Source organism: Hetaerina americana, unplaced genomic scaffold (genome assembly GCF_022747635.1).
Source record: "Hetaerina americana unplaced genomic scaffold, ioHetAmer1.1.p SCAF_15, whole genome shotgun sequence".
In the NCBI taxonomy this organism is placed as follows: domain Eukaryota; kingdom Metazoa; phylum Arthropoda; class Insecta; order Odonata; family Calopterygidae; genus Hetaerina; species Hetaerina americana.
The window spans coordinates 7,365,398-7,391,353 of NW_027286625.1; the positions used below are offsets into that span (position 1 = coordinate 7,365,398).

Consider the following 25,956-nt stretch of genomic DNA (forward strand, 5'->3'; position numbering starts at 1 on the left):
CATCAAACAAAAAACAAGCGTAAAATTTAAAAGGCGCGTACGATAACGGTCAGTGCTAATAAATGTTGGAGTTCTGTCTGTAGTTTTTGAGTTTGTTATTGACGTTTATGTTCAAATCTCGTCAAAAGTTACTATGAGGGATGATCTAAAGGCATATATAGTTATCTATTTGCCCCAACCCTGGTTACCCATCGGTTTGTTTTTCTGGGTATTCTACTTAAAGTGAATGCTTGGTGTTTTATTGCTCCGAATATGATTGACGATAAGATCATTGGAAGATCCAGCTTGAGCGGCAGGAATTACTTATTAGTTGACCTGGAACTTCTTCAAAAGGAAGAATTGGCTCAAAGGCGCAAACTAAGGATACAGCAGGTAACTTGACGAAGTAGTCTGCTATGAATGCCAAGCTAAAAGTGTTTTATATGATACGTAGGTTGGATCCTCACTCATAAGAGAGGGGATGTGAATCCGGCATATGATTTCTGGCAGCCCTATAAGGCATAATGCCAGTTCAACCAGTCAGAACTCGTTAAACGTATCGTAAATTGAAAAAATTCTGTTTTTATGCCCATCTAATTATTTTAAATTTCAGGTTCGACTTCAGTCAAAAGATTTGGCCACTAGGGTCCTTCAGGACGTTCGAAATGAGAGGAAATTGCAATTGAAGAATATCCAAAACAGGCAGGCCGATGAATTTAAGAAGTTTCAATCAAGAAAACTGCATGAAATCAACCTTAAGTATAAGGAGAATATAAATACAGGACAAATGGCAGCATTAGCGTTGGTATGTACGCATAATAGCCTAACACGGTATTCTATTTTCATAAATTTGAGTTGAATGTATATTTGTATATCTATTCGTAATTTTTAGCCTGATCCAAATGAGGAAATCAAACATCAAATTAAGAAAAACACAGAAATAGCGCAGGTTCGAGGAAAAAAAGCTATTTCTCATTTAAGAACTGGAAAGGAGGTTTCGCGATTCCATCAAGAAAAGCTTGTATTACAGCGAGACAAAGCTAAAACACTGGAAAAAATTCGCTCGCAAATGGTATCATCTCTTTCCTGCGCCAAAACGAAAAGGTAAAAGACATTTTCTCTTGATTTTTGCCATTTTTCAAAATAATTACTTTTTGGTTTGCCTATGAATTATTTATGTTGGTGTGAAGTAATTAAAGTAGGCGTTGGAATTATATATTGAATTAAATTTTAGAAAAGTTACCAAATCAAACATTTTGAAAGAAAGATTTCTTATTGTCAGCACTTGTGTAGTGTATGGTGTAAGTTACGTAAAGTGGTGTTTTTAAGTGAAATTTTCCGGTAATATATACTATATTCTTTGTGTAAAGGTCTGCTTATCCTCAATTTACCCAAAATGATACATAATCAAAATTAATTTTCTAAAATTCACTTAAAGCAACATTTGAATTTGTTATCTGCTTTAAAGGACCCGCTATTGGATTAGTACCAATTTTCCCAATAACAAATACCTGATTTTGAATGGATATAATTTTTTTTCTCTACTGGAGTTACTATGAAACCATTAATTTGTATCATTTAACCCACTGTCAATAATAATTGGATGCTTGCTTGAAACCAACTTATATCTTTGAAATGCAAACTTTATTTGGGATCAATAGGAAAGAAGCTCACAAATCCTTGGATTCTGGAGAAAGACTCTGCTCAAATAATGTGACTACAGAATTGTCTGAACCTGGAGACAATGAGGTACCTGGAGGAGGGCCAAATGAAGAGGAGTTGGATGAGATGCCAACATCTACAGTTGTCCCAAGACTTTGTTTGGAGGACACTCCAACTGAGAGAATGCACAAGAGAGAGCCTGTTTTATCATCAATAAAGGCAATGTCAGGGAAGAAAGTTCCTTCCCCTTCAGTACAAGTATACGACCACCACAATCCATGCACAACCACCCAGAGACAGCCTCCTAATGTGAGGGTGGAAAGAACATCTTTGAACTTTCAGGTTTGACATTTATTTTCATAACTTGATGATGTCAGTTAAAAGAAAATGTGCATATCGTGTGGATTTGTAATATGTAATTATCTTATCTTATACCTATAATTATAGACTTTAATAACTAACACTGCCATCTTGCCCATACTGACGACTGTATTTGATAGTTGATATGTGATTACAATATTTGTGCTTCGAGTTGTTTAAGTAGTGCCAATTTTCATCAAAAATAAGAATAACATATTTTTTGTAAAATCATAATCAGAAAGAAAATTTGAATCGCCCTGACACTTGTTGGTGCAATTTACTTAATTTTGAAAAGTTATCTCCTCAAGATGATGAAGTAACATCAAAACCATGATTTCAATATATTATTTATTATTAAAAGTGGAACAGTGTAATTATTTAGCTGGTTGTCCTTTAAATTAGTGGCCAAAATATAGGTTGTGGTTTATAATCTGTACCAAAATTTATAGATGACATTTTGATAATTGTGAATAATAGATGACAATGTACTGTATTGAATAAATGATAATCTTAAAAAATAAGCTTATAAAAGCACCAAACTACAGAGCATCAGTTCATCCCCATGAATTTGTGTCCAAATAATTAAGCATTTTCGTAGTATGTAATTTGAAAAAGTGCTCAATGAAATTTTGTGCCACCATTGCTCCATAATTAAGGGTAGTAGTAGTAGTTTTTAGGGAAGGCGACCAACTGCTGAGGTCATTTGCACCATAGGGGATGGATAGGAAAGGATGAAGGGTGGAGAGAAACCTGGCGTCGGCATTAGTCTACTCTTTACGTAAGGTGCCAAGGGGTCCGCTGTTTAACGTCCCATCCGACGGATGGCATGCTCACTCAAAGTGCCCTCCACGAAGCACCTCAAGTAGGGATCGAGATACCACTGAAAAATATTCAACACCGTCGGGATCCATAATTAAGGGTTTTAATAAAATGCTCAAGTGAGGGAAAGTATATGAAATTGCATTGCCTATTACCTCAAAAACCTCTGCGCATTGCCCCTGAAATGATCCATTTATATGCTCGTGCTCTTTTGAGTTATCAAGGAATATATTAGGGTTCACCAAGCAGTGACTCTCCGTACAAACTTAGGATCAAAAAAGTAATGATCCAATCCTGTGGAATACTTCACAGTATACTCTGAATGAGTATTTTAATCTTACTTCTTTTCAGCTCTCCTCACTTACTCATTCTTGCAGAGTATTCTTAAAATTACACTTCAAGAATTGTCTGAATTACTCTTTAATATCATTAATATGCTGCGGTTACTATTTTCATCAAAGTATTAATATAATTCTCCATGCCATAAAATGTTCTATATTTATTCAAAATAATTCCCATTCAATCATTACCACCCCTGCTGGCATCCTCTTAAAAAGGTGCAATTCATTATCATGAATTTTCACCTATTAATGTTTAGTACCGAATACTTATTCTGTTTTTCTAGTTTATCCCTAATGTTTTGCTCTTCATTGTTTTCAGACAAATGCAAGAGAAGCAGCTGAGTTGGAAATGAAAGAAGAGGCAGAAAGGCGGGTTGCAGGGACTGGGGCTGAGGATGATGCCAGGATAAAGAGAGGGAAGAAAGCTCTGGCAAAAGAATTGGTTCGTAGGGATTTTGATCGTCTTATGACGCGATTAAATGGTCTTGCAAGGGTGGAACGAGTGGCACGTGTAACAGAACTTCCAAAATTGCCGGTGAGTTATTTTCTTTCAATAAAATCTGAGGCAGTGATTACAATGCACTTTTTAGCAAAATTCATGACTTCCTTCTTGATTTTGTTAGTCTTTTGAGCTGTAAGTCATAAGGTTGATGATGTCTGGAAAAGAATAGGCTGTAGTCTTGAGAATGATCTGTTGAGTGAAATACTAAAGCATAATAGTATTTGGTTAGCCTCACGGCGATTGCTTCAGGGTCTGAAAAATCATTGATTTTATGATGTGGCTGATGTAACAATTTTTTCATTCCATCACCAAAAACTCTTCCGATTTTTCTCAAATCCAGGCCTTGACAGCTGCGTTCACCTCATTGTCCAAGGTGTAATGATTACCCTTGAGTTGTTTCTTGAGTAGAGGAAATTAAATAAAAATCGTAAGGTGCAAGATCAGGGGAATAAGGAGGGTGCAGAATTGGTTCAAATTTCTGGTTTTGCAAAGCCTCTCCATTTGCACGTGAGGTGTGTGGTCAAGCATTGTCATGTTGCAAGATTATTGTCGCCAGGCTGCCTCTAACACGACGAACTAGGCATCGGAGGTGTTTTAGAGTCCGTATGTACTGAGAAGAATTTACTGTTGCCCCTAATTCTAGACAATCAGCCACATAAACTCTGTGAGCATCCCAAAACACAGCCAAAAGAAGTTTTTTTGCAGATGGTTGTGTTTTTGTTTTTTTCACCCAAGGAGAAGATGAATGTTATCATTCAGCACTCGGTCTTTTCTCTTCAGGGCCATAATGATGGACCTATGGCTCATGCCATCACGATATTCAAAAGAAAGTCGACTCCATTGTCATCATAGTGCTGCAAAAGTTGCTCGCAGCATTCCAATCAATGATTTTTGTACTTGTCTGTGAGATGGCATGGTACCCATCGTGAACCGATTTTCTGGTATCCCAGTTCAATGATGAAGCCGACACATTCCTTAGATATTCCAATATGGTTTGCGGTATGCTTTTGAGTGATTTGTTGACCATTTTGTATGAATTCGTTAATGAGTTTGTGATTTTTATCGTCTGTGCCAGTGATCAGATGTCTGAGGCATGTTTCATCAACAATTATGGCTTTTCCAGACTTGCAACCACAAAGTTTTATTATCCATCGATTTACATTAAACCTATCAACAGCATCGTCACAATAAACATTCTTTAAATGACAATAAATCTCAGTAGGAGTCACTTTTTCAGTGGTTAAAAATTCGATAACAGCACGCTGTTTAACTTGCGTTGAAATAGCTCTAGAACATGTCTCCATACTTCCACTTCTCAAAATGCCCTAGATGAACGCAGTGGCCTCAAATCTGCACATGCATATTGAGGGGGAATGTTACTTCCACATGACACCTGGCGTGCTTCTGAAGGTCATAACTCTACAAGTTTCGTTTACACTCTACAAGCATGTGTGCATTAGTTTTTAACCTACCCTCGTATATTTGTGACAACTTCTCACTGGATGTACCTGTAAACTGGAATTAACTGGTACTTGGGTATGCATCCTATGTTCGGGCAAAATAGTGTCCCTTTGAAGCCAAATGATATATCTATTTTGTTATTACTTATCCCTTATTTTTCCTTTTTATGTAATTTGGGGCCACAAATATTATCGAATCTCAATGAATAAGTAACAATTAATGATTTCACATGTGTATAAATAATTTACTTTTTTTGTATTCTACAATTGTTGAAGCATTCTTAATATAATGATGAAGATAATTTCAAGTGTTGTTTTCAACTAATTTTCTTGGCCATCATATTTCCATTTAAGAATACTAATCTTACTCAAAATTGTTTTCTACTTTCATGAAAGTGTAAGATGTCAGTCTTCAATCTGTTAGGTGTTTCTGAGTTTTTCCTCTATTTCTCTTATTTTGGTCACATTCCCCATATAAAGAAAATACTAACCATAATTTCTTATTTCATTTGCATCACTACAGTCAGAAATATACATGAACGAGGAAAGAACGGCTTTGAAAATCCTGAAGCAGCAGCAGGATTTGGAGTCTGCTTTTGAAGGAGTCCTTCATGGAAACCCAGGAATAAACCTCGGGAAAGATCCACTTAAATCAAGGGACGATGCTAGTCAAATTCCTTTGGTGGTGGAGCAGGCAACTTTCCCTGAGGGGTGGAAGATTAAGTCAAAGGACCAAGTAATTGACACATCACACCAGAAATTGAATGTGGGCATATGTGACCATGGTGTGTATTAAATTATTTTAATGTCTGCTTGGAAATGATTAATGAGTTATAACGAATATAGTTTCTTACTCTCTTCTTTAACTTATCAACTAGTAGCATAATTTTTTTTTATTAATAACCAGAGGGGATTTAGCATGATTTTATATAATTTTAGTAATATCTCATGATGGAGAAGAAGTTGTTGCAAGTTATGAAAATTGAATTTCCTGGAAACCTAATAGAAAAAGTATCTAGAGAAGCGTATTTATTTTAATATCAACACATTACAATGTAAGTATTGAAAAAAATGTGTGAAATAAATAATAAACTCGGTAATCAGCCCACAGGTCAGTTTTGGTAGGTGATGATATAGTTCATCCAGTACTAAGCTTGACGGCGTGTGAAATTCACACATCAGGGTTGGGGGGGGGGCAGTTCCTTTCCCTGTGTCGGTTCGATTTAGATATTTAACTGGTACTTTTCCTGTGCCGGTATAGATATTTAAATAGTATGTCCACTAATAAGTGATTTCTAGCATTCCATTATTTTTTTATTAATGCAAATATACCTTTTTATGGATTTTGGCATAATGATAATGAAGTTTTGGCATTTCTACTTGATTACCTTAAATTTTATATGAAGGGGCTCCTTTTAAGGTAATTTAGTTGGCTACAGAGAAGAGAGGAAAATGTGTTTTTAATTTTTGTGAAATGTTGAATGAATGTGTATTTAGAGGAATGAAGTTAGGCATTTTTTAGCAAGTTTTCTGCTGAAATCATTGAATTCTGAATCTTATGTGTATAACTACATAACTATCTTCTGAAAGTTACGAATGATAAAAGCTGAAGTCTTAAAAATTATTACCACCTAGGAATGAGCCAGAAGTATTTCATGTGCCAGTCTTGACTTGCCAAGTAATCAATGCCAAAGCACTACATAAATGTGATATTAAAACATTCCCTGGTTATTCTGCTGCATTTACTAAATTATCAAACTGTATTAAGTTTAATTTACTCGTAAGTCCCAGTTACCAAAAATGAGAAGAGAGATAATGTTCTAAGATGTAAAGCTAATCTGCTGAAATGTGTGCTTTCAGAGAAGCAGTGAGTAATATTTGCATAAAAAATAACCATCATATTTTTCATGTAAAATGAAAAATATCCAATTTTGAAAAGCATAAATTATGTACTTGGCAAGGGTTATATTTTTCCTTAGCAGCCAATGGCATTCACCCAGCATTATGGTATAAAGCTCAGGTGGTCTACTAAGTCTCTTTTCTCTTTAAATATGTACCACTTCCAAGCATAAGACTGAGTTATGTAAAACTATTAGATTTGATTATCTGGTTTATTTTATAGGCAGATTTTATTCTTTCTTGAATGTGTTGGTGAAATAATAAGTGGTGTGGATGTGTAGTGAGTAATATTCAGGGTTAATCAGGGTACTCTTTACTTGAAATTTAGTCAAATTAAGCTTGTAGGTTTAATTTTTTTCTCATATTTTCCAGTATCCAGCACCTCTGGATATGAGGCTGAGAATTCTTTTAGCAGCATTCATTCCACTGTAAATACAGTTGACCTAGAATCTGATGAAATTGACCATCCAAACAAATCGATTGATAGTGTGCCCCCCAAAAAACACATAGAAGGAAACAAACAGAAGCCAATCTCAGAAGAGGTCAGTAATTGGAAATATTTAATGGAAAGATTGAATTGCGTCTTACAATAAATAGAATAATTTAGTAAAATTAAGTGGATATGCTTAGTGATTTAATATTAAATTCCATCCATCACTTTGGTTGGTATCTTTGCCAATTTGAACGTATTAATTTGAAATTCCTTCTTGAAATTTGCCATAGAAGGAATATTTTTGGAATAATTAAGCAAAATATCCAAACTCTTAATGAAGTTTTTATCATGGGGAACTAAATATGCGTTTTATTAATTTCAGGGAGCTAGCAAAGATTTGAGTATGGATCAACAGGAGTTGCAAAGGCGGATTAAAACAGCAAGGTTATTGCTGGAAGAGAAAGGTAGGTCTATTTTCAATCACCACTGCGTTATCAAACTGCATTTTGTTAAAACCAAAGGCAAAGGCAAGATCGATTAAAATAACACCACTGCTATAGTTAGTCCTCTCTCCACCTCCCAAATCATAGCTCCACCAAAAAGGTTTATGCAAGGTGTGATATGACTTCTCATGTGCTGATAAACTACTAAACTCCTTAAATACTTGATTTGAAAATGATCTATGGAAATAGTCAGCATGAACTACTGAAAATGACTGTCAAGTCTTTCATTTCTTTTGGTAGGTCATACAAGTATACTTGATCCTGTAAACACTTAATAGGGCCATCCCTCTGTGGTTGTAGCTTTGATTTGTTTCTTTTTTGCCTCCTTCAATTGTGCAACCATAAACGCGCTTTCTTCATTTTGTCATCTGTTTATCATTTGATTTATTTTTATCAGTCCCTAATGACATGAGTGACATCTGGTTGTTATGTTTGCAGTTCTGAAGCATGCCATAACTGTAGGTTGTTCATGCAATGTAGGTTGTTCTTATTTGACAAATGGAAAAAATTCAGTGCTTTCCAAAAATTTGTCATCTTAAAACAAATAAATAAACATATCCATGACACTCAAGCATCTTAACCCAGTTAAAATATATTTTAAAATGATAATGTATTTATTACATCGGTAAGGCACATATGATAAACACCCAAGCAAGAAAGTGGCCCTCAGAGTAGATGTGAGAGTGGAACATGTGAGAGTTTCCATATTTTGCCTTGCTGTTTATATATATTTCCAGAAATTTCTCCTGATCATCCCCTACATAATCATTTGCCAACCTGTACATATCTCAGACTGCTCATGTGCTAGTGATGGATTGAGAGTCTTGATAAGTAGTCTTAGGAAGAGGTTTAGGGCAGGCTTGTCTATTATCACCTGTGCTGTTCAAATATATTTGGAGGAAATGGTTATAGAGGTATGGGAAGAACTGGAGATAGGAATGAAGGTCGGTGGGGAATTCACATAATCAGTTAGGTTCGCTGATGACTAAGCTTTGACATGATTCTGTAAGGTGCATAAATATGCTCATTGAAACAAGATTGTGGGTATAGATTGGGGGCTTTTGAAATGTGGTTTTAGGGAAGGACAGACAAGGTGAATTGGACTAGAAAACAAATGTGGAAGTGCTAGGTATGGTGTGGCAGGAGAGGGGATTGCTGGTAGAAATCATAATGAGACAGAAAACTAGGATGCAGTGCATATTAATTGGCATTGGGATGTTAAAGACTGTGATAGTGTGGAGAACGTTAAGAAAAAGAGGAAGAGGTAGAAATTGGACAGGAGAGAGTATAAGAAGGCCTTAATTTAATGTTGGGTGTCAGGTTGTTTTTTGGGAGAGGTGATCGAATTATCGTTGTACCATTATCTAACCTATGCCTTTCCAAAGACTACCTTAACCTTTAGATTACCAATTAAAATAATAGTATAATACCCTTGGAAGTATTAAAGTTTCCAAATATGTATGTAAAACATATATATTAACTTTGATTAATAATAAATAGGATAGTATTCGTAGTTGCTCATCAATATTTAGAAACTTAATAAGTATTTGCTCAAATATAGCAATAATATAAGTAAGTTTGATTTCCATGTGCCATGTTTTATTTTTTCGGTTAACAGTTTCTTTTTTCTTTCCTTTTGTTCATTAGCAGTATAACATTATGTGATTGAATGAATAAATACTTAAAATATACTCTTTCAGAGTTTAACATGTACTCTTTCAAATATAAATTATACCATATTAACTTTAAATGTTTCCAAAGATGTTTAAGATGTGTTTAATTACAACTTTGCTATAGTTTCCATTAAATATTTACATCTATGCAACTTTTATTGATGTGAATTAAGCAGATTTTTCAAAAAATCAATTTAATTCTGTGTTCTTTCAATGTTTGATTGTATATTCCTTGACATTTTCCCTGGTTTTAGAGGACGATGATATTTCTGTTGGTCCAACCCAAAAACTGGTTGATGAATGCAACCTCAATGCTGGGAACCAAAATAGCAAGGGAAGGTCTGCCTGGTGGTGCTCATTAACCAGTGGAAGAAAGGAAACCCAGAGTCCACCTCCAGGTAAAATTATCGTATATACATACCCTTCGTTCATTCTATTTTGTGATAGGCCAAGTCAAGAGGTTTAATTTAAATTGTTTCATGGCAACTTGTGTGCATATTTTAATGATTAATTTAGAAATTATCATGATTTATTTTAATTATTATTACTTTTTATTTGCCCAGAGATCACAATACAAAATTACCAGGTAGGTGGTGTATGTACATGATATAAGGCGCGTCAAAAAGGAGCCAAGACACAGGCTCAATTAAGGTATATAAAAGAAAAGGTGCTCATAGTTGCAAAAATGTTTGGCAAAAATCCATGAACATTGGCTGTAACATGCACATGCAATATCAAATTCAGAAAAATCATTGATCACCAACATGAATCAGACCATGACCATTGCTAGAAACTAAAAGTATGAACTTACTGGTCGGGAATATTGTTGAGATATTCGTCAACCGAGTAGAACATATTTTGCGCTGTAGATATCTTTTTAATTTATGCCTGAATGCAGCAGTTCCCTTTGTATCCTTGATACTTTTGGGTAGTTTGTTATATAATCTGATGCCCATTTCATTTGGTCCTAATTTCAATGCTTTAGTTCTTATATTGCCATAATGGATGTCATTCCTGCCTCTGGTGTAATGATGATGATAGGCAGAGTTAAGAGAATAGTTGCCAATGTTATTTTTTATATATAGAATTAAAAACATAATATAGATGCATGGGAGTGGTAGCAAATTTAATTCATGGAAAATAGGCCTTGATGGAGCATTGTGAGGTTTCCTGTTGATGATTCTAATAGTTTTCTTTTGCATTTTAAAGATGGTTTGAGAAATAGCAGCTGGTCCCCATAATATTATACATAAAAGTTTTTGAATGCCTATGAAAACCTAAATGATTGAATGCAATTGTTGGTCTTAAAAGATGGAATAACTGTGAATGAAATCATTGATTGAGTAGCCACCCTAAAATTTACTTAAATCTAATTATCCCTTTCAGAGACATGAAGAAGTAAAAACATAGTACTTCTGCCATCATGATTCTGGGTAATATTCCGGAAAAATGGCTGTCCCCCCCTTTCAAATCTTTTGGAATTCTCACTTTACAATGCCTATTTGTTTTTATCTCATAATGATTTTTATTTGTCAGCTCAGAAGATTATTTGCAATCAAGATGAATAGTGATGTCCCTGAATAATATAACAGAGCCTCCAAAAAATTTAGGATTGTCACACATAATTAAAACCTTTTTAGCAATAACCTAATCTTTTTAAGGGGTAAAACTATTTAATTGCCTACCAGGAATACTAAGGGAAATCTCTAACTCCCTGCAGTTTAACCAAAAAATATACCAATGTCTATATTTTATTTTACTGATGAATTCATGCTTGTAATGTGATTTTTTTTGTCAAGAAAGGTTGGGGGGAGTCGGACACTTTTACAAACATAAGAGAACTTCAGGATGATAAGTCGTTAGAGAATTTCATAATTGTAAATTGTCAGGAGTCTTACAAATTAAAAAAGAATGGCAGTCCTTTTTTGAAAATGATTTTAATGGCATATTTACCTTATCTGTGGAGTATGTTTTCACTATTGAATTAGGGCATTTATTCTTAAAATACATGAGTTAATTTTATTGAGCCTGACTCAATCACATTAGCTATGGAGATTTTCACTTAATTTGGTTGAAAATAGATGTTTGTGTATTTTGAATTTTTTTAAATGCATCCATGGTTTAATTGTCATGAATCATTGTATTTCAGCATTGGTTGTTGAAGAGAAAGATGATGTGAAAGAAAAAAATGAAACTGAGAGAAAAATTGCAGTTTTTAAACATTCTTTTGAGCTGAGGGGGAAGACCCTTGAGGAAGTAAATTTGCACATGCAGAAAAGAAAAAAACCTGGGTTGCATGTGGATACTAATGAGAGCTCATCCAGCACCACCTCCACGTCGTGGAGATTAGAAGAGGTGCAAGTTGTCGTGAAGGTGGATGACCAGTCATCAGAAAGAGAATCTTCTGACAGGGGTGATGCAAATATTCTGAAACCTAATATAACCAGTAGAAGCACTTCAGGGCAGACAAAGTCTCATAGGGAAAGGAAGAAGAAGAAGGCTGAAGAAAAGCAAGTGATAAAACTGAAAGAGGTGGGCATTTTCTCCATACTATCATTTAACAGATGAATTAAAAAATAATAATATTATGACTTGTCGAAGTAAATGGAGATTAGTGAATTAGAATATGTATTGGATACTGTGGCAGACTCTAATTTGTGGAAATTCATACTAAATGAAAGTAGTTATGTATCATAGTTATCTGCTGTCCTTTTGATAGCTCAAGTACAGTATACGAGGGGGGACCCAAAAATAACAGGAATGTTGTTATAGATTCTTTAGTTCTCAATATATTTACAATTAATTTTTTTCACCTTCAAAGTATTCCCCATTGACCACGATGCACTTCTCTAAACGATGCTTCCATTGTTCGAAACATTTCTGAAATTCATTTATCGAGATGTCCTTTAGGCCTTCTAGTGATTTTTGTTTTACCTCCTCCACATTGTCTAAACACTTTCCTTTCATGTCCCTTTTGAGTCTGGGGAACAAAAAGAAGTCACAGGGAACTAAATCCGGTGATTATTGGGGGTGGACAATCGATGTCATGCTGTTTTTTTGTCAAAAACTGCATCACGGAGAGGGCGGTATGAGCTGGCACGTTCTCATGATGGAAGAACCAGTCGCCTGTGTGCCGAAGATCTGCTCTAGAATCCTCTGAATTGAACTCCATGGCACTCCAGATATCTCACAAAGTTGATCAGCGGTTCTGCGACTGTCTTAACGAATGATGGCATTGATTTTGTCGATGTTTTCGTCAGTTCTTGATGTTGAAGGGCGGCATGGATGGGATTGGTCTTCAATTGACATTTTACCATTTTTAAAATGTGTAAACCACTCGTAGACTCTGGTTTTGCCTAGGGCAACTTCCCCATAAGCAGTCTTGAGCATTGCAATAGTTTCCGCAGCCGAATTCCCCAAAATGGAACAAAATTTCACTGCAGCACATTGCTCTTGATAATCCGCCATCACTTTTTTCGTCAAAATGAAAAAAGTTGTTTAACTGAAACAGCTCTCACGGACGGGCCGATCCAGTCACAGCAACGGCACTGCGCATACTGATTCAGGAGGCATGAGCCTGATGTACGACTGGCCAAACAAATGCTTCCCCCACCCTCGCTCCCCACCGCAGCCCAATTTACTGTACTTTTGGCTCCCCCCTTGTATCTCAATGTTCAAAGCATCACTTTCAGGTACTGAACATCTTTGTTGCTGAAGATGATATTTTTTTATCGAAACACATTGTACGTTGGCGACAAAAAGAAATGCCTTATTTTCATTTCATAAATTTAAGTTAGTAACAATCCTCAGTTATCACTGTTCATTAGTAAGTAATATGTAAAAGGTCAGATATTCGCAACAAAGTAAGTACTGTAAAACTCACTTTTGGTGCTCTTTAGGGGAGCGAATGATACCATGCCATTAATAAGATAGAACCTTATGCAGGACATGACAATACTTTGTTGCTTATGCTTTGAAAAATAGTCTAAAATTGAATGTTAAAACTTTCATTATAAAACAGATGTTATCCACATGATTAAACATGGTCCATTTAGTTAGAATTAGTGAATAATAGCAACAAAATTGCATAAAATACTTCAGCTTTTAATATTTGTATCAAATGAAGAAATATGAGACAGAGGAAAATGAGGTATGAAAATCTGTTTTACTTTGTGTGCCTCAATTTTCATTATATTAAGGTAAAAGCCCATTACATATCTACTCAATTGTAAATTCAGTGTAACCACTTCTCTAAGTCATAGTTTGATGCAATGCCATCTACCCTGTAACTATGACTGAATACTCCCCCAAGGAAAAGTAAATAACATGGCATCTTAGCCATTTTTTTTTTGAAGGGGCACAAAAATTTCATGATTTTTATGGACTCAGCTTTCTTCCCTGGTGACTGGAGGATGCTGTCTTCCTGTTTGTTGGAGCTGAAATAACTCTTAGCCTCCTTGCATTATGCAGTGAACTTGATTATCCGCGCTTTTCTCTTTCCAGCACCTCAAATTTTTAATAAAATTACAATCGCAATGATAATGAAATGCTTTGAAACCATCGATATACCTTTTAAAAAAAATGCAAGTTTAAAATACCTTGGTTTTCTTAAAAGTTTTTAATATCACAAAATCAAAATTTGTCAATAGTAATTAATGTTTTGATTTAAACATTTTTGTTTATCCCATTTTCATTTCATTTGTATTCGTTAGCTGTAAGAACTCCATGTGCTCCTTTAAGGCACTTTACTCTGAAATAAGTAAGTTATTCATTATTTACACAGCATTATTTCAATTGGTATCATATAATGAATATGAATTCATATCAGTGATCCTGTGTTAATGTTCCTCCGGCCCGAATCATTTGTTTTTTCCTAGCTACAGGACTGGCTAGGCTTAGGACCATCACTATGCTTTCTCCTTCAACTGGTTAGTTGATTTGACTTAGGTAATCAATACATTATATATTTATGCCTTGCACTATTTACCTCTTCCCAGTCCAGTGAGAGGAATTAATGTTGAATTTTTTTTCAGTATGGCTGCTTTGGGGAGTTCTCAACAAAAAGAAAAGTTTTATCTACTTGCAACAATTTCAGAGTGTAAAAATCATATATTTTTTCTTAACTTTTGGCGAATTTGAGATATTGTTTAAACATTTTGCTCTTTGAACATTGGGCTATTCTTCTTTTAGAATTTTTATTTTTCTTAACATTATGAAGCTTTGGAACTGACTCCAAATAATCGCACCTTTAAGTAAGAACTAGATGTGCTAGCTTTTGTGGTATTTTCTCATCAACGCGCAAAAATTTCAAAAGATAAACAATTCATAATGGTTATTCATAATGTTACCGTTTCATTCTAATGCGGATTACTGTAAAATTTCTTGACATGCTTTGGATTAATGTAAACTTTTGCTGAGTGTCTGCTGAACTTAAAATGTCATAGTCACGTAAATATCAAAATACAGTCATAAAATTAAGATAAGACTCAATGCAGCGATAACAGAGTGTAAAAATCATTAGCCTTGCCCGGGATGTGATTTTTACCCTCTGAAATTGTTGCATTGAAATGCATATTAGCGGATGACTCCGTTGAAATTTACTGTTACGGCATCTCCTGCAGTTTCTTGGAATTTGTGGAACTAAGCTGTGAAGTAATCTTCCTGAACAGTTAACCTATCCCTAAAAAAAGGCTAATCTGGATTTCAACTATCGGTGTGCTGAGTCAACTAAAGATAAACACAAATATTCCATGTATGATATATCTTAATACAAATTTGTTAAATTAGATTTTACTTTTAATTATAGGACTTGACTTCAGCCAACTAATGGGTTATATACTACAGATTAGGCTGAAGTTTTTGTGGAATTCAAATTGCCTCTATCATGGATTTTGCAAAATAGAATTATTTGCTACTTCTTAAAACTAATGCAAAACAGCAGAAATGGTTGAGAAAATATTTATTTAATGATTTCTCTTTCTATTAATTTAGTTGGAAGACAAGATGGTTCCTAAACAAGACAAACCCTCGCTCAAATTTCCCGATGTGAGAGAATTGAGAAGAAGAAAAGAAAAATCTGAAGTTGCCAGCCAAGAGACTCAGGTCGGGAAGGATTTGGCTTTGAAGGCTCCTAAAAAGAAGAGGTACTCATTTTGTTGTTATTCAGTTGCTATTAAGTCATTGCATATATTTTTACAGTGCTGCTCCAAGTCTGGAAGTATACAGAGCATGAATTTTTGAGAGAAATGAGTATTATTCCTGAAAAAAACTGCAGAATCAGAGGAATTCATTTAAATGTTCAAGAATTATGAAAATTTAGTTTTTTGTAGATTGAGGAGTGTGTCGTCAGACTTAAAAAAAATACACACCACTACTACTCATGATTGATGCTTCTAAATTACTAATTTAGAACATTTTACTACTTAATATCCCCAGTGCAATTACTTTCATTAAAATATCCATTAGAAAAAAATATACTTTTGGTTTAAAAATGCTAGAAGAGTCGGAGGAAATGATAATTTCTGATGCGTAGCAATCAAGTTTAATATTCATTCTTCTCAGTTATTATCCAGTATTATCTTGCCATCCCCCATCAAGCATGTGTATAAAAATCCATTGCTCAGGCGAACTAATTCATACTCACAAATAATTATGTTTATCTCTTTATTGATGTTATAGACACCGGGGAACCTTGTCCTAATCATAAAAAGTATTTTTTTAAATTTCTTGTGAATGCTGCTGTTGTATGATGCCAAAAAAGTGTGTTTAGGGGTCACCACTGCAGAATTTCTCATAAAACATTTGTTTATGACCATTAAGGGTCACTGGCCAGCAGAAACTCAGGTGGAATGTAGGCTTCCATGGTGAAAAGTATTCTTGAAGTTGTCTCAATTTCACTCTGGTTAGCATTGAAGAATATCAACCTTTTAATGGCTGAATCCACCATCAAATTCTGGATGAAGATCAATCCAGAATTCATTCTGAAGGTAGTGGCAGAGTCAGCTATTGAAATGTTAATTTTCTTCTACACTAAATTTTGTGATAACTGGCACTTTAAGAAATTTTTGTAATGCCATTTGGAATGATAATTGTGTTTGCTTTTGTGTGTTTTTCATGGTAACTATTCAACCTCTTTTAACTTCTCATTCCTTCAAAATAGCTTATCTTTAGGTATTTCAAATTACTTGTCCTTTCAATGGCTCTAGTTATATTCTGAACTCTGTCATAAATTGTTCAATGTTTATTTTATGAGCATTTTGTGACAGACCATCTCGCCTTTAGCACATTATCATAGCTTTTCCATCTGAGAATTGATTTGTAGCTGCCATTCAATCAATCCCATTCTCTGCCTATCTCTTCACTCAATCATTATTTCTTTTGCTGATATCTTCCACCACTTGCTTCTTGTAATTCACTTCTAGGCTTCCTCTGCATTCCTTCCTTTCTATAATTCCTTTCATGGCTAAGGTTCTCAAACATAGCAGACAGCCTTGATGATTTCTGGTAGATTCCATAGTTCGACTCTTCAATCTCAATGACTAAATGTCAATGTTAATTGTAAGGAGAAAATCAAAATGATAATAGTCTCCTAGTATCCTTCCCCTCTGGAAGTGGCTTTAGGGGTTAGGTGGTAGAAGAGACGCTCAAGTCTCAATCTCACCCTAAAATAAAGAGGGTTAACTATCTGTCTAACATATGCCATATCCAGGTTTTCGGTATTGTTTGTGCTATAGAGGCTGTTGTATGAAAAGAACCCATTTAATAATTATCTTGTAAGAAAATTTCAAGGCTGGTTAAACACTTTTTCAGGGATTTAATGGTTAATGCGATGATTAACAAGGTAAAGTCTCAGCAACAGGAAAAGCATTTATTCAAAATGGGACAAGTCCCGACTATTTTAGATGAATAATCCTATACTGTGGACAATATCTTAGAGGTTTTTATGAAATCAATGTTTTTCCTCTCAAATTTTTATTGTTTATGTCAGTATTTTAATTTTTTTGTCTTTGGTATAACAATAACATTAATCATGTGTGTGTGTGAATGAATTCCAGGGAAAGGAAAGAGGCTAAGGAGCAGAGGCTAGGCCTGCAACCACCATTGAGCGATTCATCCTACCTCAGTCCTCCAAGCCACCAAGAACTCTCGGACGCCGACCGGGCTAAGGTTCTTTTAGATGACATTCGTTCTCAAAGGAAGAGGTTGGAGGAGTGGGTGGGGCTGAAAGAACACGGAAATGGAAAAGTTAACAAACCAATTGGGGATTATATCCAGAGGCTGCTGTCAATGACACGGGAGAGCGTGGCAGATCTGAGTGTGAGTGACGTGTCCTCTCCAGTCCTCTGTCTGTCTACTCCTGTTGTTTCGGATGCTAGCTCAGTGGTGGAGGTAGCGGAAGTTCCCTTGCCACAGAAAAAATATGAAGACAAGGCAGTCGGGACAAGTTTTGATGATTCAGTCGAAGGTCAAGAGACGGTGCCCACATATGTTCCAGTTTTGGTTCAGAAGAAGAAGGGTGAAGCACCAAAAGACAAAGAATTACCTGCGGATGTCCCCAATCTTGGATTTAAAGGGGTGGGCATGTATACTCCAGTTTTGGATCAGAAGGAGTTAGATGAAGCACCAAAAGATGAAAAATTCCTTGCAGATGTCCCCAATCTTGGATTTAGCGAGTCTTTAGCTGAGGTGAAGCTGCGAACAAAATCTCCACAGTTTGGTCCCTGCATTCTTCCCAAGGAGTCACCCTCTCCTGTGCTGGTTATACCAGAGCACCACTCCAGACCTCCTAGTCCCCCTCCGCCTTCTCCCGAATATGATGAGCTGTCCGTACTACACTCACAGCGGATTTCACAGCTTGGTGCCAAGTTGTCAGAGATTCGAGAAATTAAGAAAAGGCTCCTGACACCTTTACACTCATCAGACAGTGAATCGAATACTAGCCCCAGTTCTTCCACAACGAGTAGTAATGGAGAGTTAAGCAGCTCCATAGGAGTGATCGATAGCAGTAAGAAAAGTGATGAGTCCTTATCTTCAGAAACCAGTGGTCGAAGAAAGAGTTGGGAATTACTTTTGCAAGATCGTAATGGCAGTGAGACCCCAGAGCCTGAACATGTAGCTGCTTTGGATGATCAAGACTCAGAGGTTGGTATACATAAATTTCAATACTTTTTTGTAATGTGTGTTATCACAGGTATTATGTTATTCATTTAAGTGAAAATATGAATGGAGAGGATTTCAGCGGAAGTAAACTTTGCAACATGGATTGAAATGGAAAACCTTAGAAGTTTTATGAATTAAAGGAACTAATTATAAGTCACGTAGTGCATGGTTGGTAACTTTTAAGGGTTGTGCTAAGTGGAGCATTGAGACAAGATCTTCATTCACAGCACCACATAAACTATCTTAGCATTAAAGAAGTGCTGCAAAAGTCTTATGATCATCATTTAGTTCAGGACTGTTAATGATAATATTTTGGACATGCCTGTATACTGCAGTTTTGGATTTAAATGCTATCATGGACAATATTTCTTGACAAAGAATGAGGGAATTTAAAAATGCTATTATCACATTCGAGTGCGATATGTAGAGGTGTATAGTTTTTGTGTGATGCTTCATTTATGCACAAAGCATGGTTAATATTTATGTTTTGGTGTTGTGAAATGAATAAGCAAAAAGAATTAGTTAGTCAGTAAGTAATCATTGTTAGAGTTAAATACATTTTACTGCATCTATTGAAATAATGAGTGCAAGGATTAATTTTTTATTTTAGGATTCTCTTCTGGAAAAATTGCTTCTTGAATCTCTTCACCTCTCAGAGCCGAAAAAATCCTTCAGGCCTAGTGAAGAAGTGAAAGCCTCTCATAAGTTTGGCCCTGCTAAAGTTGGACCCCCTCCTACGGCCATGAAAGGAGGAGTATGGTAATTATGTCTCGATATATTAAAGTGCGTACATGCATGTATGGACCAAAATGTTTAGCCTACCCGCAGAAGACTCGAGAAGTTGCCATTTTGCTCACTGGTAGGCCCACTTTTACATTACATCCAGCTTAAAAAAACTGCAAAACGATAAGTTGAGTCTCTGTCATCCCCTGGGGGTGCAGAAAATGGTATCGCCATACAAATTTATGGCAAATGTTATGGAGAACCCTAAAATGTCTATCTGATCTCCATCAGTTTGGGTATTAAATACAGGGTGCGGCAACATAACTTCCTTTTTTGAAAGCGTTTTGTGTTTGAAAAAAGGAAGTTATGTTGCCACACCCTGTAGTTAATTACGATCATTGAAATTAATTTTTTGCATTAAATGCTGAATATATTGATTCTGCTGATGATTTTTTTCTGTTATTGCATTGTATGCTCGAGTATTTGACCTTAGGAGAAAAATTTCTTGATGTTTCGAGGTGGTGGACACACGAAATTATAACATTTTTGTCTGCTTAAACTTCTAGGTATTAATATTAATACAAGAGAGGAGATAGAATAATGTGAATAAAACTGGCAACTAATGGGTAATGGTCATGGGAATTACTCAGGTCTAATAATATTAAGAGTGGGGAATGATTTTTTGGAATAAATGTAAAGAATAAGGGATCCCAGTCAGTACTCCATAAAATACAAGGTTTACCCTGAGGGAAATTTTAATTTGCTACCACCTACACATAGTATTTAGCTTTCACCATTTTGTAGATCTGTTTAAATGCAATTTGACAATGACATTGCCCTTGTTCTACATTAATTTTGTAGTGTTTCATTTGAAAACTCTTTAATTTTGTCAACCAGTAACTAAGATTTTTTAAGCAAGTGATTTTTTAATACATAAATTATAAAATATGATACTTTTCTTTTGTACTTTTTGACTCTTGTTTTTTTCTCACGGAGAGGTCTGAATTTCCTATAATTAGTAAGATTATAAGAAATTCAGACATTCTCATCATGTGATAACTCTTACTGAGTATGTATATATATGGATGTAATACTATTTTTGAAGAGTTTCATACTCTTTCAATAGCCTACTTAAATTTTCCATTGAATTTTTTACAGGATTGGCAGTGATTTCCAAATCCCTCATGAGCTATCAACCATTACAGAAGTTGATTCCAAGATATTAAGTACTACTAGTCTTGCTCTGCAAAAAAAGGAGAAGGTAAGCATTTGGCATTGCTATACCCAAGGTTTCTCTAGGCTTGCTAAAGGGCTAAGACAATTAGAGTGGTGTGTAAAGTGGGTGTAAGTCTTTGCAAGAAAAGTTCCACACCCTACACTACCAGTATGTTTTTTCCTTCAATTCTTTTGTACATTGAACTCTTTAAGTTAATAGTTTCATATCTCACTACATTTCTTAAATGAATAAAGTTCATGCTAGGCTGAGAATTTTGATACGTTAGTGAGCATCTTGTAAGTAATGATTTTGTGAATTGCTTGTATTAAGATATTCTCAGCAGTGAAATGGCTATAATAGGCACAAGTTTATCAAGTTATATCCTATTTTTATAATAACGCTGTATATTCCATTATAGCGTGAAGGAATATTATCAGTAGAAGTATAAGCTGAACCAACAAACTTAGTCATTATTCAGGTATACCTGACACCAAGCAATCGTAAGGACTAAGAAGTAAATGGGTTATACAATCAGAGGATATAATTAGGGGAGGTAGTAATAGTTGGGGGATATAATAGGGTGTGTTTCTGCTGGGAAACATTTGATAGTGATGGGGGATTTGAATGCAAAGGTAGGCAATAAAAGAGATGTTGATGAGGTGAGGGATTACTGTTTAGGTACGAAGAACGACCGCTGAGAGAAAGCTATTGAGTTCTGCAGGAGACTGAGGTTAATGATTACCCACACTTGGTTTACCCACTACAAAAGGTGTAGGTACTCATTTTCATGGAAAATGGTTTAGGGACAGCGTGGTCATTTTGCAGCTCCCTGGGAGTAAATGCAGACTCTGATCACAATTTAGTATTCATGAAGTGTGGCATCGGATTCAAAAAGTAAAAACAGGGAAGATGGTTTAAGAAATGGAATGTAGAAGCATTAGCTAGGATGTCAAGGAAGGATGTAGAGAAAATGATGAGTGAGGAAAGGGAGTTGGGTACTACCAAGGAAAAATGGGAACATATCAAAAAGCAATATCAAAAGCTGTAAATAAAACTATAGGGAGAATAAATAGGAAAAATACAAGGAAATCATGGATTATGGATGAGATGATTAGAAGGATGAGAGAATTGAGTGAAAGGATGTAAGTACATAATTATGTCGATGGAGGTAGACAGAGTTAAGTAGGTCATTCGATACATATAATACTTTTCCTGAACTTACTCATGTGCTGATGAGTCACTTAATTTTCAAATTGGCGATCCTAAATTTGTTTGAACAGTGGAAAATTACAATCTCCTTATTGATTGAATTGAGCTCTTACGGCTGGAAGTATTGAGTAAATGAAAAAAGTCCAATAGCGGTAAACAGTTTACCTTTCAAAACAAAGCACAAATAAGGTTAGTTGGCAAATGCCACAAGTGAAAGGGAGGGGTAAAGGATAAAAAAGGAAAGGGATGAGAAAGGTGACTATGAAAATACATATTTCGGCCACAAAGTAGCCCTCTTCAGCGCACTGAAGGTTAATCGTCAGGACAACACTAGTTGAAGTAATTAAGTAAGATCAATCTTATTGTTGTTATTCCATCAGGAGAGATTAAATTTAATTGTATCCTGTGATTGTGCTATGCTGAGAAATTTTTACTCATTGGTTTCTACTTTCTTTCTTCATTTGTGAACATTGCATAATCCTGAATGCCTGAAATTAATTGATTTTCTTTAAGTTATTTTACTTCATGTGATTTTGCTCAAATGAACATAATGGTGTTTGCGTGAAGAGTACATGGATATTTCAATTAAGTCCTTAGGAAAGTCAGAAAATCAAATTAATTTGGTTTGATTTTTTTTCAACAATCTCCTTTTAGCTCAATAAACTTCCCAGGGTTTCTCCAACTTTTTTAAGCCATCCAAAGAGTAAGATTTTGGAAGGTCCTCAAAATCTGTTTTGGAGATGACCTTCTCGTTTGGTGAGAGTCATTTTCCACCAAGCCATTTTTTCAAGTTTGGAAATATGAAAAAGTCACTGGGGCCAAATCTAGTGAATACAGTGGATGTTGTAAAAATTTGAACCACAATTGAATAATTTGTGACATTAACTTGTTTTCCTCACCCAAGCGGTGCGATAATGACACATAAAACTCTCAATTTAATGTTTGTCCTTTTTGCAAGTAATCAATCCACATAGATGATTCTGCGCATCCCAAAAAACCGTGGCATCACCTTTTTGGGCGATTTCATTGTCTTCGCCTTCTTCGGAGCCACATTGCCTTTAGAAACCCAATAGGTTGACCAGTGCTTTGTCTGTGGAGTGTAGTAGTGCTTGATCCATAATTCGTCCACAGTAATTAATCGACGCTGAAACTTGCCAGGAATGCGATGGAAAAGCACAAGCCTAGCCTCCAAATCGACTACACGATTGTGTTTATTTTCCACTTTGTCAAATGCGGAAAATTTTGGCAAGAATTTTTTCGTGTGCAATTTTTTTGTTCCAAGCTGAAAGCACTGTGATTTGTCTGTGGCATTAATTATTTTGAATGCGCTGTTTCATCAATCACCCCAAGCTATATAGTGAATTTTACGCGATTTAAACACCAGGAAGGAGAAAAGGAAAATCTGTGATAATGATCAAAGATAAGTCAGGAAAAATATTAGTTGAACCAGAGGAGATTCAAGACAGATGGAAGGAATGTATAGAAGAACTGTATGATAAAGCCATTAGGCCAGCAACTTTAGACATATGAAGAGAAGTTGATAAAGATAAAGCTAGATTAGGTTCCTAAGCTTACTCGATGACAAGAAAGGAAGGACATTATGAGAATGAAAGTCATATAAGAACTTAGGGGTAGACAAAATTCCCATGGAAATACTTAAAAGTTTAGGAGAGTAAGAGGGGAAGAGTTGTCATGGACTAATTTGTGGCATTTATGAGGGGGAAATTTGGCCAGAAGACTTTGGTGGATCAGTGTCAATTCCTATTCCCAAAGTCCACAAAAATCCTCAAAAGTACTCCTTCCTACATTGTCAAGCTCCAAATTTTTCTCAGGCAATACCACCTCTCACCAAGTCTTTAACAAATGAATTCCAGTTCCATGCCAAAAGTAAATTCCAAGCCTGTTTATGTCCCAGGCCAGCGTTCACTATTCTCCACGAGATGCTAACTCCTTGAGGAGACCGCCTTGATAGCCAGAATACTGATAATCTGTGGTTAATCAATAAAATGTGAATTCATCAATAAAATTAGTAATACTGTTCTTATTTTAAGCGAGTGTTATATTATTTTAATCTTTCAGGATTTGACTACCCAGCATCAACCAGAGCCATTGGAAGACCCCCTCAAGGCTCCTGAAGTTATTCAACTGAAAAGGGTCAGGCCTCCACCAAAAACAGATGAAGGCGAAGACACCAGCAGCAGTTGGCTAAAGAAGATTGAAAATCTATTTTTGGAAGTAGAGAGTATTCTTCCTGGTTCTACAGGTACCAGAACTTCAGCAGAAACCACTACACCTCAGGAACAGAAAGAGGATGAGGAAAGTTCTGATGAATCTCTGCCTGCATCATGTGATAGCTCAACTGGGTTTCCAGAAAACCTAGACGAAGCGTTGCGAATATTAGGAATCTCACCCACTATCCTGAAGGGTAGGAAATCACAAGCATCCAGGGAAGTGTCCCCAGTCAGTTCCCACCATTCTCAAGAGTCACCTGGAATCACTCATTCCGCTCTAGGCAGTACTCCGAAAGATAGAGGTGTTGTATTACTCACCATTGACGGTGAAAATAAGACAAATGTGTTGTATCCGGAGGTAGAAGAGCCAGGTGCTGATTCAGAGAAACCAAAATCTCTGCTCCAGTTCACACCATTAGGGTCTTTCAAAGAGTTGTCTCTGAGCACATCAAGCTCAAAGTCACCAAGCCTGGGCAAATTTGCAAGCAAGGGCATGATGGAGGAGGTTGTGCCAGAGAAGTTGAACTTTCAGTCCACACCAATTGGCTCGGTGAGGGATTTCACCTTTGGTTCCGGTTCATCTTCAATTTCCGAGGGTAGGGCTAAAGTTAAGAATAAGATTGTGCAAGGTACTTCACGGAGTATGGGTGAGAGTTTAATGGAACTGGAACTGTCATCTTTAAGAGAGAAGTCGAGCTCAGAGCAGGGAAAGTCCGATCAAGGTTCTCCAATCATTCCAAAAGAAACTCCGCAATCTATTTTGAAACACTCGACACCTTTGCATAGTTTTAGTGGTGAAGGGTCATCATCATCCAATTCAGAGGAACGTAAGAGGAGTCGGACATGCTTCCCTTTTGTGGGAGATTCAGCTCCTTCGTCGATCAGTGGGGGGAATGCTTCCGAAGGGACAGATTGGAAGCATATAAGTGATGAGAATGACGTTACTAACAGAATGGACGAAGATCTAAAATAAGATTGTTTTATTGTTGGATGATTTCTATTTTATTCTGTTGTTTTTCTTTTATTTATACTGTTTTTGCCCTTTTTTGTTTGACGGGATTACTTGGTCAACTGCTTATTCTTTCATCCTATGGAATGAAAGAGCTATGGACAAAACTCTTTCTGACATTATGTTTGTGTTTTTATATTTGGTTATGATTGAATTTTCCAGATATTTTGTTTTTTGTTAAATTATTTATGTAAATATTAATATATGTTGTTAGTTTTTAGTATTTAATCTGTGTAGTACAGAATGATTTCAAAGTATGTATTTGGATGATCTCAGGATAAACTTAAAAATGCTTATGGTCAGAAAGGAGTGGCTACTCATTTGTCAAAATTAACAGTATAACATAAGTGCCTTGCAAACAAGCAATATATTTACTGTCTTCTGCAAATTTATGATTGGAAATGTATTAACATGATGGTTCCTTTAAAGGTTACTGTACTGCATGTGAACTTCTTCTACTATCAACTGTGCAATCTATGAATTTGGAAAAATCTTTCCGTTAATAAATATTAATGGTCCGTTTAAATGTGTATTTGCCTTGCTCAATGAATGATGACAAACTTGTGTCAAAATGTGACATGTTCCTAACCGAATAATGGCTTGACATGAGAACACGATTTTAATTGCCATATTAATATAACTTTGGTGTTCTTTTAAAGACAAATCAAACAATCTTAATCGAAAGAGCTCTCTGATAGCCAAATCTAAACTTGTTATTGAACACTATTATTAGGTATTCCATTATTAATGTACCTATCACGAGTATTGCTATTAATAG

The 25,956-nt window shown here is 35.6% G+C and overlaps 1 protein-coding gene across 1 annotated transcript; it reads left to right on the forward strand.

The window, feature by feature from the left end:
- Positions 1–653: 653 nt before the first annotated feature.
- Positions 654–25,545, forward strand: LOC139686851 (uncharacterized). The gene is made up of 14 exons (XM_071583927.1): positions 654–784; positions 872–1,083; positions 1,641–1,983; positions 3,481–3,696; positions 5,647–5,908; positions 7,395–7,564; positions 7,838–7,919; positions 9,886–10,029; positions 11,781–12,163; positions 15,623–15,774; positions 17,686–18,772; positions 19,401–19,549; positions 20,672–20,774; positions 24,018–25,545. Exons 1-14 carry the CDS (start codon positions 767–769, stop codon positions 25,140–25,142), a joined length of 4,446 nt encoding a protein of 1,481 aa, XP_071440028.1. The 5' UTR covers positions 654–766; the 3' UTR covers positions 25,143–25,545.
- Positions 25,546–25,956: the final 411 nt, after the last annotated feature.